Source organism: Falco naumanni, chromosome 8, assembly GCF_017639655.2.
Source record: "Falco naumanni isolate bFalNau1 chromosome 8, bFalNau1.pat, whole genome shotgun sequence".
Taxonomy (NCBI): domain Eukaryota; kingdom Metazoa; phylum Chordata; class Aves; order Falconiformes; family Falconidae; genus Falco; species Falco naumanni.
This window is the reverse complement of record NC_054061.1, coordinates 20,577,241-20,601,105: the sequence shown is the minus strand read 5'-3', so window position 1 is coordinate 20,601,105 and position 23,865 is coordinate 20,577,241. Positions and strand designations below refer to the sequence as shown.

Sequence of the window (23,865 nt, the reverse complement as noted above, 5' to 3'; positions counted from 1 at the left end):
ATTCACATCATTTTTGCAGTGTATGCTGTATAGAGTATTGCTTCTTCCCCTTTTCTCTTACAGATCTAAAATTGCCTCCTGCCACAGAGTGCTAGGGAATGACACATGTGGTCTTAAATTTTTAATGCTAAAACTAGTATTGCAGGAAAAAGTAATTTAAAAAAAAGTGATTATCCTGGAAATCAATAGCTAACTTTATGGCAGTTATAGATGTTTGCTACTTCATTGACTTTATACCTAGGCAAAGCTGTTGAATGTAGATCATTGCAATAATATGCTTTGCTTACTAATGTGGGCGTGTTTTAGTTGTCTGAAAACTGCATTACCTCCTTTGATAATGTTTGTTCAACCCAATTCTGCATTTCATGCTTCCTGGACAGTGAAAATCCAGTGACATCTTTGTAGAGAATTACAGCAAGTTACCATCATTATGTTACAATGTGATAACTTCTAACCTGCTGGGTTGCTACTGAAAATTGTTTAATACCTATGGTTTGATCAGCAGTGTATTAACCTTTTCAATATTTCCCACAGTGAAGAATTAATGGTTGCTTTATGGTAGCACACAGGCACTCTGCAGTTAGTGTGTGGTTTACACGCTCTGTAATTTCCTTTCTGCATATGTTGAAGCTAAACCCAGAAGCACACACAGGAGAGACTAATTCTCATTTACAAAAGGAAAATTTTGCCATTACTGTGTGTTGCTTGTATCCTATAGTTGTGACAGGCATAAGATCAGTTCATGCATTAATGTGTGCTATGCCTCAAGACATGGGAAAGCTGGAGGAGTAACTGTGGTGGGATAGAAAGGAGCCTGACTTGTGTGTTCTTGCCACAGAAATATAATTTATTTCCTTACACTTATTCACATATAAAGATGTTGGCATCTTTTGCAACTGTTGTTTTGTTGCACAAAGATGCACAAATCTTAAGGGCTAGCAAATCTTCCATTAAAATGCTTCTAGAGAGTAATTATCATCCATTCAAAATTAAGCCATTTAAAATTAATGCAGTGAGGTTTTTGTAAATCACAGTGGCAGGGTATGGGGGAAGTATTTTTTTCTCTTTCTGCACAGTTTTTGTACGTTAAAATCTTTCTGAGTATAATAAAATGCCTGGAGTCTCTGATACAGGAGGGAACATGAGACATACTCTATAAGCATGTATGCTGAAGAATCAGAGTGAAATAAACACTTCACATCTGATTTTTGGGGGAGGGGGAAGAGAAGCAATAGCTGAAAATGGCTTTGCTTTGGAAGCAAGGACAGTAGTAAATTAGTGTAACAGACAGATTCCCATCACATTTTGGGAATCAATCCATTGAATGCAATGAATTAGCAATTTTTGAACACCAGTGTATATCGGGCAGTGGCAGCAAAGCCAGCCCGAACTTGGGATATAAAAATAAAGAGATGTATAGAACAGACTAATGAATGCCTGTCTGTGAGCAGCTATGATCCAAAAGAGGAATCAATTATTCAAATAGTTCTGTATGATTTAAACAGAAGTGACATTCTGACAAGTTCTACTCATCACAAGTTCTTTTCTTGGGTCTCTGCTTCTTAAACTGTCCATGGTAGTACATACTATGAAGATGTATCGATTCCAGGTATACATGAGAAAGTGGGTGAATGTAATGGCATTCACTAATTACTAGTTCCTAGCTAATTACATACTATAAAACCATGTCTTTCCCTTGTTTCAAACTCAGCATATGCACTGGAGACGCCATCCATTGCTTAGCAACACTGAATTCTACTTTATAAGGGTAATGATCTTTGTATTCTTAGATCTTCAGAGAACTCTTCCTCTTTTCAGTTAAAGGGAACTTCTAATTAGTCTTTAAAAGCCCATGCCTTCACCTGTGAAGCATAACAACAGGCTTCGTTGTCCTTGCATTGGTTTACATAATCAATCTCTGATGTATATGTTACTTTTGGATCATATGAACTTTTTTTTTTCAGTTTTTGGAAATTGATCTTCTAATAGCTGTTAAGTGATAAGGATGGGGCCAGATGAATGGGCTTTCTATGCGTGCGTATCGTACATAGGGTTTCACAAATGCTAATATTTTGCAAATACTTTTACAGTGAGAGGAAAAACATTTCAAAATTATTTGGGATAAATATCCCTAATTCTTGATGCAATAAGGTCCTTTTCATATTTCCTTGTAAGGTCAAAGATGTTAATTACTTTACACTAAGTGGTGACTGATTTCGTTGGGCAATTAGAACAATGCAATGGAAGAGAAAGCTCTGTGTATTAAGGTTAGGTAGGGAATTCTTTGTCTCTGTTGAAGTGCTGATACCTGTGTGACTGTTCTGACTTGTACTGCTAGTGTTCTGAGGGTGTCTCCAAGACAGCTTGTGCTTCTGCATTCACCTTGTTTGCCTATATGGTCCTTTATAGCAGGGGTCCTCAAACTATGACCCACGGTATTTACACACACACACGCACGCACGCCGTGCTGGGGGTTGGGGGGGAAACCAAGCAGCCGCAGATGACTGCCTGCCACTTCATCCACATGCCAACCCCCCGGTTAAAAAGTTTGAGGACCCCTGCTTTATAGGTTCTTAAGAATATTTCAAACCAAGTGTGTTTTGTAAAAGAAGAAAGGTACTAATGCTTACAGCTGCGCTGAAAACCTTAGAAACAGTTATTGCTGGCAGGAGCCTGGTAATAAGGATCCAAATGCAGGGTTAATGGGTATTGCTCTCTCATCGGCCAGGTGACTGCTGCAGGGTGACCAGGCAGGCAGCACAGGCAGAATATAGGGACACCAAAATACTGTGGCTTCATTGCTGGTGCTGTGTGAGGTTACGGGCAGCCTGGATTCCTGCCTTCCGAAAAGAGGGTGCCCACAGCTGTGAAGGGGGTGTGTGGAGATGTGATTTAGTTACTGAGCACTGCTGTAGCAATGATCCATCATTTTCAGGAAAGGTTTCAGTGCTTTAGTCTGGAGTCCCCTTCCTTATAGGCCTGTGAAGATGCTGAGTAATGTCTGGGTTGTGTTTGGTCCTTTTCATCTCTGCCGTCTTGTTCTTACATTCTATGTGGATAAGTTCATTCATTATGTCTTGCATCTCATGACAACTTTTTCCCTTCAATGCAGGGAATAACAATCAAACCAACATATGTTTTAACAGCAGATTTCAGCTCCAGAAGGCAGCCTGGCACATTCCTAATGATGAGTGGACAGTCTGGATACTTGATAGAACTAGATGAAAACTGTTCTTATTGTGCATTGCCTTGTACCCCTTTTTGTGTGGTGACACGTGGCTGACAAAATATGATGTTTCATGTGATGTTCAGAAAAAAATCTGAATGGTACTCTATGGACACTTTTCAGAAAGTGAAACAAAAGCTGCATATTAGTGATGGTAAAATGCAGGGTTTCACTGCAGTTTTATGGTTGTTTGCTTTGCTTCTGGCTCTTTCTCTGCATTTTGCACTTCAAAACCAGCTTGCTAACACACAGAAAAAAAACCAAACAGCACTTGAGTTGAACACATCTTGATACTGCTTTAAAATGAAAGCATGTTTTGAAGTGTCTAAATCTAGTAAACCCGCAGCATTGTCTGGAGCAGTCTTTCCAAGAGATTTCTCAGAGGCTTTAAAGGTATTAATGGTGGAATATCTTACAATCTCGTTTCAAGAACTTAAGCCTTTAAGAATTTCTCCAGTCCCACTGACATTTTAAAGGTTAACTATAAATGTTTGTTCTTTTGTTTAGTGGCAGTATCTGAACCTATTCTGTTAAGCAGGGTCAGTGCTCTGTGCTTCCGCACAGTCAGACTCTTGGTTCGATGCTTACTGCTGTGCCAGCAGAAATTTGCATTCAATATTAAGCAGAAGTGTTTTCCTTCTCTTGGAATTAATTAAATATACTTTACAGAAGCACTTGCGCGTTCCCTTCACCTTAGTTTTCTTAGAGTGAGGAATGCAAATGAACACTCCAGGAAGAAAATCTTTGGGCTTCTGAATTACACTCTTTTCCAGTTTCCATTCTGATTTCTTGTATGATAAACACATGTTCAGTCTATAAATAGTTTGTTCTCCACATAGAATTAATTCTAAACATTTACAGAAGAAAACCAGGAATAGAAGCCTCTGTTTCACCACATCTGTCAGCATTGTCTCACTGGAAAATAAGCAGAGCTGTATGCGGTCAGGGGTTCTAAAACGCCTTTTATTATTGCTTCAAAGCGGATGTATTTGATAGTATACCTTGTCATTCTGTCGTGCGTTTGTATGGAAATAGGAATGGAGTGGGAATTTTTTAGCAGTCTCATCACCTGGTAACTCTTTGTAAATGTTTGATTCACACTTCTCTGCCTCAGGCAGGCCCTGTTCTAACAGTCACTGAAGTGAATGGTAGCCTTTGCACTGATTTTCATGAATACAGGATTAGGACAACATTAAAAATATTTGGAAATTCCTTCTATCCCAGGGAAACTTCCTGTGTTGAAGTATTGGCTAAAACAAAGATAACTTAGCAAAATGTTCATAACAATGTATTTTTAACTGAATTTATTTTCCATGAACAGTGAAATTATTCTTAAATTAACCCATGCTGTGCAATTTAAAAACAACTGTGTGGAATTTTGCATGAGCTTTTTTGCTGCTAAGATGATTCCATTGTATATTATACATTCACTTTGCTTATCAGACTTTCCAATAGGGTTGGATGTTTTATGACTGGGCACATTAATGCTTGTGGTTATGTGATTGGTAGAATGCAACTCTGGTGCCTGGAAGAACCGGCAGGAGCAAACTATTGCCATGAGGTGTTTACCTGATGCAATGACAACCACTTCTGTAGGCACCTGGATAGGTTTTGACTCATCGCACAACTATGATGACGTGCACTGTTACTAAATCAGAAAAAGCAGGTGATGGGAGAAACAGGGAATAGTTGGTTACTTCTGTGCCGTATTGTGTGACTTTTCTCATCTCCACTGATTGAGTGGGAAGGAGATACATGGCCTCCAAAAATCTCTGAGGGAAATGTGAGGCTAAGATTATGTTAAAGTTAGTAGAATGAGCTGGCATGTGAGAAACAGGGTCTTGTAATATTGGGAGCTGGGGAGATAAAAGGAACAACATTATCTTTGTCAGCATTGTGTGATGTAGTGAGAGTAGGGGGATGTACAACCAGGAAGCAAATGGACCTCTTCAGAGTCTGTATTCCTCTTTGTGATTCCTCTCTGTACTCGTGCTTCCTGGCAGCTGTACCTTGTCCTGGTGGTGGTGATTTATGACACAGCTACACTTCTCACAGCAAAGTCTGTGATGGGGCTTTGCGAGGAGCCCACTGAGAGCTGCTGTGCAGACTTCTGTCCCCTGGGACTGTGCTGAAGACACATCTCTCTTTGAGATGGGCCATATTGTGTCATGGCACAGTGACTGCATGCTGTGTGACAGCACCTGTCAATGTGGCAGGTTTCAGTGGGTGGTCTGGTAAAGGTGGACTGTTGGTAACCAGAGATGTAAGCCAACCCAAGCATGCAGACACTGAGTGCCTGGTGGCTCTATAAGCAATGCTGCTGCATCTGATCTGGGGAAAGATATTACTGAAAAGGTTTCCTTCTCCTGTTATGCGGTCACTTCTATTATTGGTCATGCTTTTTTGCTTTTCTTGCTCCTCATTTCCCAATCTCATTTAAAGATATGTTGAAACAACTTTTCTCTGGTGACCAGAGGTTCTTAAGAATTTCAGTCTCTAGCAGGACAAAAGGAGAAGCCAGCCATGCTTACAGAATTGGAATTTCACCAGTTTTGCCAGTTGCAGGACATTGTCCTGTGATAACACAAGTGTGGGGCAAATGTGCTTCTCAGCTTTGCTGAGGTCTAAAAATTCCCAGTCAAGCAGTGTCCACATGGTAAAACTGGGTGAGAATAGGTCTGGACAAAGTCAAGCTGCTGCCCAACTGCCTGTTCTTCCTGTGAAGACATCAGAAAGTAGAGAAGTCCCAGATGCTGACTTTTTCACAGTTAAAAACTGAGCCCCTGAAAAAAACAGTCCCTGAAAGGTCTGAAGATCAACTGTGGCAGTAGATCTTTCCATCTCCAGAGTATATTTTCCCAATCTTGTCATCTTCCTTTTTCTGCTTCTGCAGGAGCAGCACTACAGCACTGCCTAAAGAGTAATAGCAAACAGTGAACTGTTTGGGAGTAGCCATAAGATGCCACAGCTTCTGAGTAGTAACCTTTGAAAATACCACAACCTCCTAGTTGCAGCTGTTTGTTATGTTGATGTGATGAATGTTGGTCTGTGCATGTGAAGTGAATAAATGATGAATTTCTAACTGATGAGTTTCTGCTGCCATCATCACCCAGTTATGATCTGGTGCCTGAAAGTTCCCACTGCAACAGAACATAGATTTTTGTTTCTCAGCTGAGAGCTTTCCAGCTCTCGTCTAGAAAACAAAAATCTATATACTGCAAGCAAGTGGCCGTTTTCCCCTTTTCTCACTCCTACCCAACTTGTGTCAGACTTTTCCAGCTCTTTGATATAATTTCACTTCCTCTGTATTTTCCTGGGACTGCAGTAAGATTCCTCCTCCTCACACTGCCTATAAGCCTGTACAAATTGGGAACATGCACTTCTCCCATTGCAAAAAAGAGCAAAGAGGCTTTTCCCCCACCCTCAGTCCAGTAGTTCCCCTGCTATAAGAAAATCTCCAGCAGAGTAAAAGCCAAAACTTGGGGTGTTGGCACCCTTCATACATCAAGAAAGGCAAACTCAGAAGTGGGTCTCATCAGTGTGTATTACTTTCTACCTGCTTTCACTGACTGTTACTACATGGTTGACCTTAGAGTTGCTTTGACATCCCTGGGACTGGGGCCAAAATGGAATGAATCAGAAAATACTGGAACCATGTATAATGGGCCCCTTTTCACGCTGCATTCTGCTAAACTCAGCAGAACCTGAGCATGCCAGAGAACTAGGGGCTAAATGGGAAGGAAATTGCTAGCATAGATGTTTAATATGTGGTTGCAAATAGCAGCCTCTCCGCCCTTTTGTGTAACTCAGACCATAAAGACTACTAGGATGCACATCATCCAAGAGCATCTCACTCTTGAGTGATGCTGGACCCGGAATGGTGATAGAGAGCTAGTGTAAGTTGTAATTGTTCCTTTTTTTTTTTTTTTAATATAACCTATTGATCCAGGGAAAAGCATACCCCAACCTCAAGAGGAAAGACAGTTGGATTTAAATAATTCAGAGCATTCAACACTTTCTTTTTCTCTTCAAAACAATGGGGCCAAATTCATTTCTGATCTGCCTCCAATAGCTTGAAAAGAATTAAACCATTACTGTCATGTATTATTTGTGTGCTTGGCACTGTACAAGACACACTAGGAATTAGTATAGTCCATTATGCTTCTGGACACAAGTTATGTCTTTGAATTCCAGTGCTTGCAGTTAAGCACTGGCTGTGATACCACCTACAGAATGTCGTGAGAATAGTGAGAAATAACCTTGATATATGCTTAGGGCCTAATTTTAAAGAACCTGAACTTGCATTCGTTGGCTGTAGGTGAAAATCACTGTGATTGTCCCCTGACAATGCAAAATAGATTTTCTGGAGCAATTTTTGAGCAACAGAGAATTTCTTAATTATCTCCTTATTTAGCAAGCCATTCTGCAGCACATCAGCATATATTGAGGTTTGTTGGTCAAAGGGTATTGCTAGCTGTTTTCCTATTCCACCTCTGATGCCCTCTCAGGAATATAGAGAACATAGCAGTTTGTATGAAAGAACATGTCTGCCTTTGGTAAAAGACTTGCAGCAGCCTGCAAATCTGCTTCAGTCTAGCTCAGTCCTCTGCAGTTTGCTGAATGCCAGCAGAAACCTCACAGCAGACAGGCTACCCCACACGCCCCTTCCCCTTCGCAGGGGTCTGTATTTGACACGTCCTCAGGCAGATGCTCTTCCATGCAGGAGCTCGAGTCTCTCCTGGCCTTAACAGGTAAACAAACAGTATGTTTTATGGATTTATGATGCAGTTTTTTTCCTGTGCCCAGAATGCTGGTGGATGTATGAAATAACTGTCCTTAGGTTTCCAGCATCAAATGTCGTTCCATAGAGGTCACCTCTAGCCAAAGGCCATACAAACAACTTTATTACAGACTCTCTGTGTGTCCATTTGAAAATTTCTTTAGATTTGCAGAAAGATTTGGCGGTTCTGAATGCTCACAAAAATTGAGTAGCTCCATATAGACCCTTCTGACAAAATTAGCCAGATGTATATGCTTTTCAGCACGTTTAACATACATTAACATTACCCTGGGCTTTTGTTTCTACAGCCAAAACACCCCAATCCTGACTGGCGCTACTCTGCATCCCTAAGGGCAGGAATGCAAAGGTATGTATGTTGTTTCCCCACATGAAGGGGAATTCTGTCTTTGTCCTCTGTGAAAAGGACAAAGTTGTCTGGCTCCTCTGAAGACTGATGATATCTGTACGCTGAGATGGAAAGCACCTGAGTTCTGTTGCTGTCACTGCCTATCTCCTAGTGTTACAGATTCAGTCCGACTGCATCTTAATGCTATTACCGTACTACTGTACATCTGTGGGGTTTTTGTGTTTACCTACTGCCTTTGTATACATTGATTGTCAAGGCATAATTCCTACAATTGTTGAATTATTTAACTGTGATTACACACTTTTTGTTTGCTTTAAAGCTCCCTGTAATCATCAATGCTGATAGGTTTCAATAGACTGTCTGCAGCATTGATGTGTTTTCCATCTTGTTGTCTCTCATTACCATAAAAATATGCTGCTCCTGTAGTCAGTCTATTAACTACATGGTGCAATCAAGATGATTAATACAGTTTAAAGGATATTTTGAAGATATGAGATGGATTTTCAAAGAAGGAAAAATGAGGCTCTGTCCAAATCTCTATATACATCTTTGAAAGTCCTCTGCCTAAAATCGCAAGCAGTCTCTGCTATAATTTGCTATCAGTACACATGGAAAAAGAGAATTATACTAAATTTGTTTTTGTAGAGCCTAAACAAAACTACATTTTTTTCTCTTCCTTCCTGAGCAGGTTAGAAATCTGGTTTTATTTTCAGGTATAATCTGATGTAAGTCATAAGGCTACCTTACAGGTTTAGATGGAATTACAAGGCTGCAGTAGTTCCTAGTGGCACTACAAAAGTGCAGGATGGTATGATTTTCCCACAGTTGTTGGTGCAAGGGAGCTGTAGTCATCGTCATCGTCTTATCCATTATCCATAAGGCTAAGGAGTCTTCATTAGATTGAAGACCAAAACTCAGATTCACACTGTCTGTCCCTGAGACTGTGCTCCATGTGTGTGAAGGCAGTGTGCTGCTCCAGCTGGCTTTGGGCTGCTATATAAAAACGAACTTAAACTTCAAGGCACCAGAAGGACAGAAAGAAAGAGCAGGCTTGTTTCTGTGGCCTGTTAGGCAAACTGGTTTCTTTCTTTTATTTTCCTGCTGTTTTGTTGGTTACTTTGTAATCCCTGACTGCTTACTGCAAAATGGATAAACAGTCTGGGAGCAGGATCCTGAAGCAGGAATTCTTCTGCCTACCTGAGCTTCTTAAGTACTGGTCTACAGAGTCAGGCAAGCTCTTGTGTATTCCCAACTGGATCCTGTGGATCCACATTCCTTTTTATGCAGAGTTCAAGATGTTGCCTCAAATTACTTGAACAATGAATGAGAAGTCAGAGCTCATTTAAAGCAATTCATCTCACAAGCAGGGGAGCTACTGAAGCCTTTGTGGGAAGTTGTATGTGTTCCTCTATTCTTTCGCATCAGGAGCCCCTATCCTTACTTGAAATCTTAGATTCTGAGCCTGTGTGACTTGCCCAGCTGATGATTTTCATCATAAAACTTGTAGAAATTTGGTATCCATAGGACCCTTGACATCTGCTACATTTGGTTGAACCTGCCCATTAAGTTTAACTGGGAGTGTAGAAGGGAGCTGAGTAGCAGGTGAGCAGAGACAGGGACACAGCCACAGAATCCTGTTTCTGTAAGGAACTGCACACAAATATGTGCCTAGCTTTGCATTAAAAGTGGCAGATTTTTTTCTTTTCCTCCCACATAAGGTGCTGGCTAATATCCAAATTGATGCTTTCAAGGCCAAGTGTGATGTGACACTGTAAAATCCGCTGTGTTAGTTTCTGCAGTTGAGAAAATGTATTTCTCTTTCTGAATTGTTCACGAGAAGCGTACTGTAACCTGGGAAGGTGGGAACTGTTAAAGTAGCATGACAGAAGCTCAGAACGAACTCCACCAACTTTTTCTCATTTGCTTTAATGCTAATACATCGTAACAGCAAAGGTGTGTAACTTCCTTGTTAGTGCCTTCTAATTAGTGAAAGGAAAATGTCCTGCACATGTGTTTGGTTTATACATTATGCCACAACTGTGTTTTAGTAAATAAAGCTATTATTTTTTGCAAGTCAAGACAGCTAGTTATCCAGTGCTCCAGCAGAAATTTATGAGTATCATGCAATACTATAGTAATAGTTGCACAGCGACAAACAGGTGTGACCTTTGACGAGTAGCAAGAAAGGGAAATGTTATAAAGCCCAGGGCAGAGGGGAACTGTATAATCTAACTATGATATATACTTACTCAGTGCTGTGCATATGGAAGAGGCAGGAGTCCTACGTGGAGGACCAGGAGGGCCTGATCAGCAGTGGCCAACAGTCTCCAGTGCTACTCCAGGTAAGAGTGTGAAAATCCAGAATATATGTGAGGACCTAATGTTACCTGAAGTAGATCTCCTAATGCTTCCATCTTAGTTTTTCTTCTGTTTTGGGTCTCTGAGTGAAGTTCTTGTAAATTAATCTGTGGTATCTAAACAGAGTGGAATAATAAAGTATAAAATACATCTTTTTCTTTACTCAATTTCAGATGAGCACTGGAGATAAGGGTCCTTGGTCCCAGCTTTCACCATGCTTTTGGAGTTTATTGCTTTGTGTAATGAAATAATGGAATGGCTTAAGTTCTGATGCATTTATATTCAGATTCAAAATGCTTGAGTCTAGGGCTGATCTGCCCTGCATTTCAAAAGAACAGTATAACTAGGGTAGGAGCTTATCAGTTCTCCCTTTGTTATTTTTACAAACCCAGTAAGTCTCCTTGAATGTCTCTGCTCATTTGCTGTGGTGAAATCAGACCTATTTCTTTTTGCTAGTTATTTTTGTTCACTAGTACGCGATGATGGAAACTGAACATTTTGGAATGTAGCTTCATTTAGTCAGTCACTGACTGATGACTTCACATCAGTCAATAAGAATTGGCCAAAGGTTCTCAATGAGTTAATTAAAAAAAATAAAAATCACCTGTATCTTTCGCAGTGCAGGCAATGAAATGTTCTCACTTTTTATGTTGGAGCAGGAATAATTTAGAGATGCAGTGCAGCAGCCTTCAGTCACATCCAAACCAAACTGTCAGCTTAGTGGATGCCCTGTGTAGGGTTGTGAGCCCTGCATGACAGCTCTGTGAACATTCTGAGTCCTCCAGAAATTCAAATGAGGAGTGATGCTCATATCACAGAGGCAGGGCAAAGGCTAAGAAGTGGGGTCTTCGAGGAGCAAAGATGTGAGAGCTGCTTTATTTAATACTTTTTTGGTGCAAAACTTTCCCTTGTCTTAAATGGGAATTTTACCTGAACATAGGGGCTGAGGAGCAACTTTAGGATTTGCAGTCACAGTTACAACATATCCATGAATTAATGATGCCCAGCAAAACCTGCACTGGTGTTCCAGAAGGGGTTTTTGTTTGTTTGTTTGCAGAAACAGATTTGGAAATTAATATAATATATAATAGGTCCCTAGGCTATAATTACCTGGGGTTTGTGTGCTCTTTTCTGTTGAAAGCTTTGCAGGAAATCTTTACAGCCTGTGCATGTAATGAAGGGTGCGTAACTGTTGAGCTTACATTTGAAAATATCACCACAAGTACACTCTAACCTTTGCAAGGGATCCCCTCAGGCTTTCAGCTGCACTAATCATCCTTGACTGAATATTTAGTATATCACCTTGTAGCAAGTTCAATGTGGATGCAAATCTGCACCCAGATGTTTACTTACTGGTTGGTAATGTAGATTTCTAAGTACCTGAATGTAAATGCAAAGCTAGGATGGTCCTGTCTTCTGAGGATGTCCATTAGCATTTGTGTCCCAGAGCTGTGTTCTGCTAGCTGGACTCCTCCCTGCTATTCTTGTTGGGTCTTATCATTTTAATACTCACTTTGGGAACATGAACATCTCTTTGTTTGAGAAGCAGCAGTAACCCTTGACTGTTACTGCTCTTTGCCTCTATGAGGCATGCAACGAGGTACTTGTACAATGAATGCATCCCTGTCACGCATGTCACTCTGTGTGTTGATGGCTATGTAGGGTGGAGAAAACGGTAGGGCATAGTGAGAGGAGCTGGCAGGGGGCCCTGTGGAGCTGGGCAGCTGGAGAGTCCGAGTACCAAGGCTTTATACTCTGGCCCTTGGACTGAGCATTGTAGATCACTTGTTTCTCTGTGGTTTTTACTTCTAGGTAATGTATTCAAACAGGTTGTAAGAAATACCTTCAGCAATAGGAAATTTTTCTGCCATACAGAAAAATGTGACTAATTAAAATTGTATTATGGAATATCCACACTAGTTATAGCTACCTTTAAATTCAATCTTTGTGAATCAGGTTCCATGTAAATGAATATTTTTTCCTGCATAACAAAGACTAATTTGTTTTGTCTTTGTCCATTCCCAAGGGATTAGTGACTCTGATGTAACATTAATTAGACCTTTTTTTAGTGAGTTTCAGGTATTCTTCACTCTTTGTAAGCAAAAGCTACAGATATCCCTGGTCCTTCATAGCAAACAAGCAATTCATAGAGAAATATCAAGGATTAATGATTGTGTTAATTTTCATAGCTTAAGAACATCACCATGCATCACATTTTCAGCAATTTACTACCATTATTTTAGAATCCTATCTGCAGTTTCCCACAAATATCTATTTCAATGCTTATTTCTTTTTCTGGCTAAAGTTCAATACCTGTAATTTTTCATCAGGTTAACATGCACAACTGATGCTTTTCAGAAGAGATTCAACTCATTATGGTCAATTGCAGTCGATTGAATCAACAAATGCATTTGCCTCTAACATAACATTTGCATATGAATGATATGCACCTGGGTCCAGATAAACTCCTAGATAAGCTATTTGTTCTCTCTGTTATCATCAGCAGACTGTGGCGGCTGCAGGTCTATGCTTCTGATTACTGGAAAACACTTCCAAGCCTGCTCTGTGCATACATTCCCCATACAGTTGTTTTAGTCAATTGATTAATCTCAATCAGTTTGTCACTAAACCATTCATTTAATTTAACAATCCACAAAAGCCACCGGTAAGATGCCTCACAAAGATTCAGAGAGTTAATCAATGAGAGCATTCAAAGATGATGTCATAGGGACACTTTAAGAAGGATGAACAAGTCAAGTGTTAAATCAGTAAATCCTTAATTCCTAATGCATAGCTGTACTTGAACACCAAATGATGCTTCAGCAAATACGTATTGCCCAAGCAAAACCTGGTCCTCATTTGTCTGACAGCACTCCTATTGACTTTACTGCATATTTCACCTATGCAGGGGACAGTGAATCTCAGCTCTGGCATTTTTTAATTGTCTTTGCATTTTCTTATGCACCAGTCCAATAATTGTAGGTTTGTAATCAGGATACTTCCAGCTGAGGTGGGACGAGAAGGCTCAAACTCCCTCTGGGTGGAGGACAGCATTGTGTTTAGCTCTTGGGGGCATCTCATTTGTCCTCCATATGCTATATAGTGAGTCCAGTAAATGCAGACAAATTTCTGGTTTCTGTTCTATGTCCAATTATATCAGGCTTTCTATAGGTGATCACTAATCTGAGTGAACTTTTTTGGATGCCTAGCTTTGAATAAATGGAGCTTGATTTGCAGAAATGGTGGGAGCCCGTAATAGAAACTAAGGTGAAGAGAAGCTTTGCTCTAAACATACAACACCTAAGATTTCTGAATAAATTAGATCTATGCATAATTCAGAGCTTAGAATTAGTGGGCATTAGACAAATCTATGTGTATTTCTCTGTGCTCCTCGTTCCATTCTACAAAATGGAATGAATAATGCAAGTGCTTCACAAAAACAGTCTAAAGATGCTTTCATAGCTTGTGTAAGACTCGGGAGAATGATGAGGTTTTGTGATGAATTACAGAATTTAAAATCCTGTATTAAATGTAGGCTTTATATGTGTACAGTAAATAAGGCACTGGGCCACACACCAAATATACAGAGGGGGAAAAAATACTTCCATTCAGACAGCTCTGTAAACAAAAGAGAAAAGGACCTAATGAAAAAATCTGCATCTGAAATTTGTAAGCCCATAGGTGAAGACTGTGGGTGAAATACTGGCATCTCTGAAGCGCATGGCCTTCTGCCTTCAAGAACCTAGGATTTCAGTGTCTAGCCTTACAAATATGCACAAGGGACTGAATTAAGGTTGCACAGGCAAATGCCATCCTAAAATACGCTAATTTTACACTTCTGATTTTGCAGTGGTAAAATTCTTCTAAGTATATCTGTCTTTTGGGTTTGGTTTTTTTTTTGCATTTTCACGGGTAATTATCTGGGGAAGAGAGGTGGTAGCTGTGTTTTTTTAAACCACTCATGAAAAAGGCAATTATATTGTGTGATAATGTACTGACCTCAACATGGGCAGTCGTCCATGCTTGACATTATTGGTGCATGTCTTTATCTCTTGAACTAGCCAAATAAACAGCAGTAGTAATATTGGCTGCTGTTCCTTTAGGGAAATAAGCAGGAGAGACAGGTTAGCTGTGGGTTTCATAGCTACTTAAAAAATCAGGGGAATATTTTAACCAAGAAACCCAGAGATCAACTCTAGGTCTGAAGAGAACTGTATGTGCTATATATATATGTATGTATGTATGTACGTATTATTTTTCATATATAGATAGGTTTGTATATACATAAAACCTTTATACAAAGATGCATAGCTCCTTGTGTGCTGTCACCCCAGTTCTGACCCTTACAATTTTTGTCCTCTGAAGATCATTTCTCACAGCTTTCCTCTCTTTATTCAGTTATTCGTGCTGTTTATTGCCTCCCACCTAACTCTGTGACCTTTTTACATATGCCCTGTGGGCTAGGAGTATGCTATGCCCATATACTTTCAGATTGTCCTGGATTTACGCTGGGAACTGCAGTTGTTCTGGAATAGATTTACATTGCTCTCAGAGGATGGTTCCTGCTGTGGTCAGCTGGAATGCCAAAGGGGTCCATTGAAGGGGCATGGTCTGTAGAATAAGTGATGAATACTGAAAATTAAATGAGAAGCAACTGTAAATATGGCAAATAAACCAAGTTATCTGAAAGGTAAAGTCAGTCTTCCCAGTAGGTTTTGTGCTGCTGGTTTGGGATATAGTGTTGTGAGTGGAATGACTGTGGGAAACCTGTGAAGAAAGGAAAGGGGATGCTTGTGTGGATTTTAATAAAAATGTCTAAGAATGCCTTGATAGGAGAAGAAATTATTATTATTATTGTTATTACTGTTATTGTTATCGTCATTATCTAGTGTAAGTCCTGGTGTATACTTTGTTTCACAAACTTGTATGTCAAACAAGTAAATCCTACTTGAATAAGAACAGTCTGTCAGAAAGAGATACTTTCTTCCAGTGGAGCAGTGTGAGAAGGGCCCAGATGAGAGATAGGACATTAGTGTAAGCAGGAGAGAGCTGAGCAGAGAAATCTAAGAAGATGAGGGGGGACACCAGTAAAAATCTTGGAACAGGAGGGTGAGCACAGAGGATTTGGTAGAGGGAAACAATTGGAAAAGGGTGCTAGAAGGTCTACAGGAGGCAGATAGCATTGGGAATGGCACAGTGTAGGCTCTTAAGTGACTACTGAGCATAGGTCACTGGAAAGAAGATTGGCACACTGAGACTGGGCAATAGACTGTGATGAAGGGGGACAGAAAGCCACACTGCAGTTAGTTTTTTTCATGGAATAATCATTTGATCTATATGTGTCTTTGAGTCCATTTAACATCAGCATAGAAGGAATGAATGATTTTTTTTCCCCCAGGTTGGCTCTTTCGCTGTTGCAACAGACACTGTTCTTGAAATTCAGCAGGCATAACACTCCAGTAAAATCTCAGAGAGGGTCACAGTACTGTCACAAGGCTCTTGGCCTCTGAAGTATTTTTCTACAAGTTCAGTTTAAAGAGAAAGAACCTAAGAAAATAACTCTGAGGGTTATGAGACCTGAGGTATAATGTATTTCATACAATGTAGCTTTACATTGTGGCTGTAAAGGGAGAACATTTTCTTCCTAAATGTCAGTGAGTTTCTACTCGCTTTCTTCAAATGACCTTTCTCATCTACAGAAAATCAGTCTAATTAAGACTTCTAAAGCAGTTGTTGCAAAGAATGTGCAGGCGCTGGAAGGGCTGCTTCTTTGAGACTCTTAAAGGTTAATTTACAAATAACAGCAGAGAACACTGGTCTGGCTTAGCTTTAGCTGTTCATTGATTAAAGCTATAAAAGATAATTAATTAGCAACCCAGAATACAAAACTGGGATCTTGGTTTGTTGTAGAATGCTGCAGCTGTCTAAAATAGAAGGAGCTAGAAAATGCAGCTGTGCACACGTATATCCTCTCTTTATATTTTAATTAATAACCCATTTTCTATGGAATTTCATAACTCCAACTTTCAAAAACAGAATACTCTAAGTGGTCTAAGAAGCACAGTGATAATATGTGTAATATTTTAAAGGAGAAAATAGGGAAAATACAGAACAGTCAAGTTATTCATGCTTCTCACAAAAGCTAGTCTTTAAATCAGTGATTTAATAAATCCCCAACATGAAGGTCATAAGCAGGTTAACTAGTTCCTACACCTATGTGGTAAAGTATCATAGAGATTTGGTTCACAGCCTCTTGTAATCATGGAAAAAATCATCCCCATAAAGCACACTAAAATAATTATTTAAAGCTGCAGTGTCTCTACCAGCTCGTAGAGTCTGGAGCAGGAAATTCTGCCTGCTTTCTCATGCAGATGCAGAGCAATGTCACCATACGGAAATAGAAATAATCTGCAAGCAGCATGTAAGGCTAAATCCCTTTCTTTTATCTCATGTTTTGACCTTGGTCATTGAATTTTCAATTCCATCTGGTTGTCAAAACTTTCAATGTGACACATAGTCCTCAGTTTTGCCCCTACTCCCAGTGTTCTGTATTCCTAGGATACTCCTTATATACTTCCTGCTGTTTGCCTTTCCACTTCTGTTTCTTCCATTTTCACCCCTTTCCTGTTACCAATCCAATTTGCCAAGTATGCACCTCGCTTCCCTATTTCTTTTCGAAGCTTGTTTATTGCTTTCATCTAATGACACAGGTCTCTTCCTGCTCATCTGTCCACTATGTCTCCCCTCTGCATAATTGTTCCAGGAATGCTCAAAGGTAGATCACTGGCTTGGCCACACATCACCGTTTCAATATTTCACACGGGACTAAGAATTTTCTGTGATAAATGCTTTTCATTTCTGACAGCCTGGTGGAAACTGGAGAGAACTGAGAATTTCAGATGGGCAGGAGAAAAGCATTTTGAAATCAGAAAGATTTTTCAAAAAACATGTCAAAACAAGAAATAATTTTAGGCAGATGCAGTTTGACATACTGATTACTATTTTTTGGAAGCTGTTGACTGTCCTGACCAGGATCTTGTCAGCCTTACCGCATGCAAACTATAGCTGAGCCAGCAGTTTGGGCTTTCAGTATTTGCAGCCAGGACTAGGTAAATGAATAGGTTAGTTTTAGATTTCTGTTCAGCTGAGCAGGCAAAGAGAGGAGAGGAAGATACATTATATTATACAGGAATTGCAGTCATGACTTGGCTAATGTTAAATTTACTTTCTGTTATTTTAATATTTTCCTCTTAGCTGCAAAAAACCCCATGACTGACCTGAAATAGCATTTGTGATCTTTATCATGGGGTCCATTATTTTTCAGTGGAGTGTACCAAGTAAATTAGATGATGTGGATGAGAGATTTAATAGTGTGTGATACCTTTGTCCTTGAAGACTTAGTGTAAGGGGGAAAAAAAAGACTCATCAGAATTTGAAAAAGGCTAGTGCTGGAAACTTCAAAGTTGTGTGGTCTGTTTGTCTTGATATATTTGAATGAGGCAGCTTCCCCCCCCCCCCCCCCCCCCCCCCATTTTGATTATGCAAGAGAATGGTCTTGGAAGAGTTTATGTCTTCATATACTGTGGAGAATAATTCTTGATTCCACCAGCTGCAAAGATTTGTGAGGAGGATCAACCTTTCTCATTAGCTCCAGGCAACACATTTGTGCATCTTGTCATTTAGTCACACCCCTGTGCATGTGCAGGCCTTCCATTTAGATTAGGGCCACATTTGTCCCTGACTGGAGCCAGTTGTTGAATTTGCTGAAGTGGAGGTGACCATGTCCAGCTTCTGACCTCTGCATGGAGTTACTGTTCCAATGCAGATTTCTTGAAGGTTCTTTTAAGACTGATAGCTCCAGCTGAGATACTAATAACAAAATTTCTAAAACCAGGAAAAAGTAAAGTAATGGGGGTGAAAGGCTAGTGGTTTTCTGTAACTGAATAATAAGAAGCAGGTCTTCCCAAACTGTGGACAAAAGCTGCTGCAGCTCAAGCCTTTGTCATTTTAAGGAATGATAAAGTAAGAGATATTACACAAGCAGCTTAGTTGGCTAGCTGGCTATGATTTCTATATTTAGGTGCTAGGAGAAAGTTTAATGACAATAACTCCTTATCTGCTTAACTCATCCTTTCCTATAATAATCTCTTTGTTCCTCAAAATGGAAGTTACAGCTGCACCTAAAAAATGTTTCTCATTTGATAGCTGTTACTAAATCTACTTTTTGTTTTAAGAACAAAGTAACTTCTCTTGACAAGTACTTGATTCTGATTGTGGTTAATTTTGTTACATGTGTAACAGCCAATCATTTAACTCTTTTGCATCAAAGACCAAAAACTCCAGCTAGTTTATCAGGTTTCCCACCCTGAGTAACCTACCATCTCCATAAGAGCAAAAAGTGGGGGAACATGACACAATGCTTCTTACGAAAAAATAGATCTGCCCAGTGATGTGATTAGTTCCTAGACATATGGTAGGAAATACTTTGTAAAAAATAATCAGATTATCAAGCCTAAGCAACTTTTTGCTTGCCCATTGCTCTAGGCATGTTCTTCTTTGTGATCTTGGTAATCCAGTGAGTTTGTCTTGCATGCCTGCTGGTGGCATTCTGTAGCTCTGCAGAAGACATGGATTTTGATTCCCATCGTTATTAATTTTCTCAGATGTTTTAATAAATATATAGGAAAATCACTCATTTGCAGCTATACTACCTTGGGTTGTGGTCTTGTCAGAACTTGGCAGAATTTATAAACTAAACAAGTGTTTATCTGGTCAGTACTTCAGGGAACTGATGGTAATCAAACTAATTCCACATGAGGTTACAGCTGCTTGATTCTCTCCCTGTTGTGCCTCCCTTTTGTGTGTGTGGTTTGGGTTTGTTTTTTTCTCTTTCTCTACTGCTGTGGTCTTAATTTTATTAATTTTAGACTTTTTAAAAAGAAAATACACTCATGTTAATATTGAAACAGCCTATGATATTCATGATCCTAAAGGATTTTCAACCCTGTTATCTCTTGCAATATACAATTCACTATCTGATAGAAAACAGCTGGATAAAATAAGGGAGGTTCTAAGCAATTCTAAGAAATCTTGATTTGAAATGTATTTATATTGCAAGCAGTAGAAGGAGACAAAGAGGTTGAGGGAGTGCAGACCACTCTGTGATATTACATCTTCCCCTAATGGATGTCTGCCTGTATGCAGCACTTTGCTGTGCACAGGGTCATGAATGTATTTTTCATGTGTTTATTTTTGTAACCAGGCATTGCGTCTGTCACCAGTGTTGCAGTGTGGCAGTGCCTCTCAGCTCAGACAGTGCTACACAAAACCTGTACAAATAGCAAAAGACAAGTCTTGCCTTAAGGAACTTAATGACTTATATGAGCAGAGCAGATGAAGTCTGGGAGCGCAAGGCAAAGGACATGATCATTAGCTTGTTTTAAAAAGGGAGAAAAAAGGTGCAGAAAAATTAAAATTATTCTTATCACTGAGTGCTCTGTGGTGGTGTTGAGGGTCAACTCTCCCTGCAGCTGGAGTGAGCAGAGAACAGGAGCTGGGAGCCTGCTTTGGGCCACCCTTCTCTGCTCTTCTGCAGTCTGCTGAGCCACCGCGAGCCGGCTGGGGCAGGGCTTCCTGAGCACTCCGTGATCATTGTTTCAGCCTTCATGTCTCACTGCGGTGCTTACAGACCCTTTACCTGATATGCCAGACCTTTAGCAGCTCACAAGCCCTGCTTTTAAAGAGGCAGGTAGGGGCTGCTTCACATTCCTTTTGGCCATTATGTTTCTCTCTTTCACACCTCTCTGATCTATTTGCTGTATTCTTGCTTCGGTGGGACTGCCAGGGAACTGGGCTGCACAAAGCAGGGACAACAATACTCCAATACTGTGTATATTTTTCCAGCACACATTCTGAGTATTTATGTAACATTGACCTAGAGGTACTGAATTTACTTTGAGAGCTAAACTCTGAACGCATTCGGTCATTACTTCTGTGCACTCACAGGGTGTAATGAGAGATGTAAAACAGTAATAGCAGCATGCAAAGGCATCCCCTTCATCATGGGGATTTAATTCGCAGAAAATCAAGGCTCTGGCTGTAGAGGGAATGAATCTGGATGCAGCTTCTCTGCTCTTGTCGTGTATAATTAGTGTCACCCATACTTAAAAGCATCCCCTCTTAGCATGCACACACAGCTAGCAAAATAAATGAGTTGATTAGGAAGAAAAAAAACCACCACAAACCCTTTGTGGTCTTGTGGAAATTGTTGCTATGTGTTTATGCTGAGAAAAATAGTGTGCTGCTTCTGCTTGCACAGGTAGGCAGGTTTAGAGAAGGCAGGGGAGACTTGGTGCAGCCTGCAGGACCTTGTGCAGAGCCTGCACGCCCCAGCTGTCAGCATGCAGTGCTGGCATCAGACACCAAGAGGCAACCAGAGCAAAACAGTTAACATCAGCAGTTCATCCCATCCCACAACAAACACCATCAAGGAGACTGGAGCTAGAACAGAATTCATTGGTATTGGTTTGAATGTGATGAAATTAAATTGCTTATATTTTGATTGAGTTGGTTACTAGGAACAGAGCAAGTGCTTCATTTGCTGTCGTTAGTGGCCCAGTTCTGTTTTGTGCTGACATCCCATGGCTTGTTTTTTGACTGTTAGGAAAAAGAACTGTTGAAAAAACAAGTAATTTTTTGGCTGGCAAGTAAATCCTGTGCTGGTGGATTCACAGGCTCTATAGGGGCTTGTGTGCTATCCTGTTGCATATGTGGGGTGGGATTTGAGGGGCTGCAAAGGGAGTTCAATCTCCACATAAAGGTCAGACCTCAGGCATATAATACTGAAGCACACACAAGACAGCCTGCTGCCCCGGCTGGGAGTGGCACTGATTAAGTACCTAATTGTGCAGCTAATCTCCTTAGGCTCACTTAGACAATCAGTGGCAAGAGAGGTCCTCTGCCCTTCCTGCTCTGGATTTGTCCCTGTGGTTACTAGAGCTGGCTGAGGTATTTTGTCTTAGGTTATACCTACTTGGGTCACACCTCCTTGGCCTAGTGCCTCATCCTATGGATAGTTTATTCTAGCTAGGTTATTAAAACCTTGAAAAAGAAATACCTAGTTATTTCCAAGAGGCAAGCTCTGATCTTTGAGTAATTTCAGCAGATTTTCAAATTCAGATTTTTAATACACTGGAAAGCACTTGGAAACCAAGAAACCATCAACTGAACTTAAAAACAAACAGGGAAGTCCTGAACCGTCTTTAGTTCTCTCGATTCAATTTTCTGATATTTTTGTTGGACATAATCACTTGAATATAGCAGCTGGGCTTAAAGGGAGAACAGAATGTTGTAAGAGAATAAAATCTGAGGGGGTTTGAAACAAAAGCAACGAGTGAAAAATGGCAAAACCCAGTATTAAAAATATAATAATAATGAAAAATGCAGAATGAATAATTCCTTCCCCCATGTTTCCATCAAACTCTGCCTGCAGGCCTTACAACATTGCTTTTAAGACACAAAATCCAAACTGGATTTTTAGTACCAAGGAACATTACAAATCAAACACATCTCAGGATCTGCAGTTGCAAGTTACATTCTCCTCCCTCCTGCTCTCAGTTTTTCACTATCATGTGCTCTATTAGTTTTCCATGATCCTGCATGCTCCCAGGAGCAAGAGGCTGTCATTTTGGGGGTAAATCAACTTGCTTGCCTATAGTGGTGTTTAAGTGGTCATAATTAATAGCTACAGTAACTGAATACTTTGTCTTCCTTGTTCACTGTAACATTTTGAACTGCTCCTGTTGTCATCTCAGTATAAGCAGACAGGCTGTAATGGTAAGCAGTGTCCTTTCCAAACGCCCGGAGTCAAATGTGTTCAGTCACATATAGAGGATAACCTGACCCACAGACGTAACCTGCAACTGCGGCATGCATAGACTATCAGCAGGAGTGTGCTAGCACCACATTACTCATTAGCTTTCCAAGGTATTGTTCCTTCTAGTTACCATGTATAATGTCATCTCTTTGTGGCAAAAACTACCTGTTCTGGGTAGATTATTATTGTGCTGCAAATTTATGCTAAGTAGGTAGCAGAGTATCCCACATGTGTAGCTGGAAACAGAAGAATTAAAATAAATTAATAACATTAGTGTCAGATTATCTACCTCAGTTATTCCCAGGCTTTACTCCAGTTGGAGAAATAAAGCATCATGATGAACATCACCTTTTGCTTTTCATTGAGCTTATTTCTTGTGGGGCAAGAAAGGTTACAGAGTTTCACAAAGACCACACATGCTATAGCCCACTCTGGATCCCTGTCTTTACCGCTCTGAGGAGTGCAGGTGCAGTTATATAGTGAACTATTTTCAACAGTGAAGTTTGGAGACAGAACAAAGTACAATTCTGGTGTTCCACACTGTAAAGCAGTATATTCATCTGTGTACAGGCTTTCAAACTGCAGCTAAACCTATCTAGAAGACCCGTTATTGGGAAAGAGAACTACTTACTTCTGGGCTGACAGGCAAAATCATTTGGTGATCCTAACCCAGTTCCCCACTGGCAATTTCCCACATCGGAGCAAACACTACCACAACTGAAACTAATTGGCAGCTCCAGCAGGGAGGCCAGTGGGTCGTGCAGACTAAATCCATGCAGGTCAGCTTCTCATCTTTTCTGAGGCATGTGGGCTAGACAGCATGATGGGAAGCTCGAGCATTTCTGCCAGCTTTGTAGCTGTTCTCAGTGGAAAGTATAACCCCAGACATGACTACTGATGCTATAAGTGTTTATTTCTTGATGGATTTTTATGAATCTTTGAGTTGTATGACAAATATAATTTTTAAAGTGTAATCCTCATCAGGGTTTGCAATTAACCTCATTCTTGCCTGGTATTTATCTTTTTACCATTCCCAGATGGCAAATGTTTGTAATAGACATTGTAGAAGCTGCATCTGGGTCCTTCATAGCTTTGCTATGAGGTCAGCCCTCGTTGGAGATCTTTGGTGATAACTTTAATCTGCAGATTCTCCTTTCCATTTGTTCATTCCCCCTGATTAATTTGAAATAAATACTAGTTTAAGAGCTTTTCACATTTCCTTCATGTGGAGTAAAAAATCATCAGAGGATGAAATGTAG

The 23,865-nt window shown here is 40.2% G+C and overlaps 1 protein-coding gene across 13 annotated transcripts in view; it reads left to right on the top strand.

The window, feature by feature from the left end:
• LOC121092415 (protocadherin alpha-C2-like) overlaps nt 1-23,865 on the top strand; it is a 95,417-nt gene that overhangs the window by 48,068 nt on the left and 23,484 nt on the right. For 8 of the 13 annotated variants that reach the window (XM_040603413.1, XM_040603415.1, XM_040603414.1 and 5 more), the window contains 2 exons: nt 8,315-8,373; nt 10,627-10,715. In XM_040603413.1, coding sequence (XP_040459347.1) covers nt 8,315-8,373; nt 10,627-10,715 — 148 coding nt within the window. Of the gene's footprint in view, nt 1-8,314; nt 8,374-10,626; nt 10,716-23,865 lie in introns of those variants that run through there. The other 5 variants (XM_040603418.1, XM_040603421.1, XM_040603416.1 and 2 more) reach the window with 1 other exon arrangement.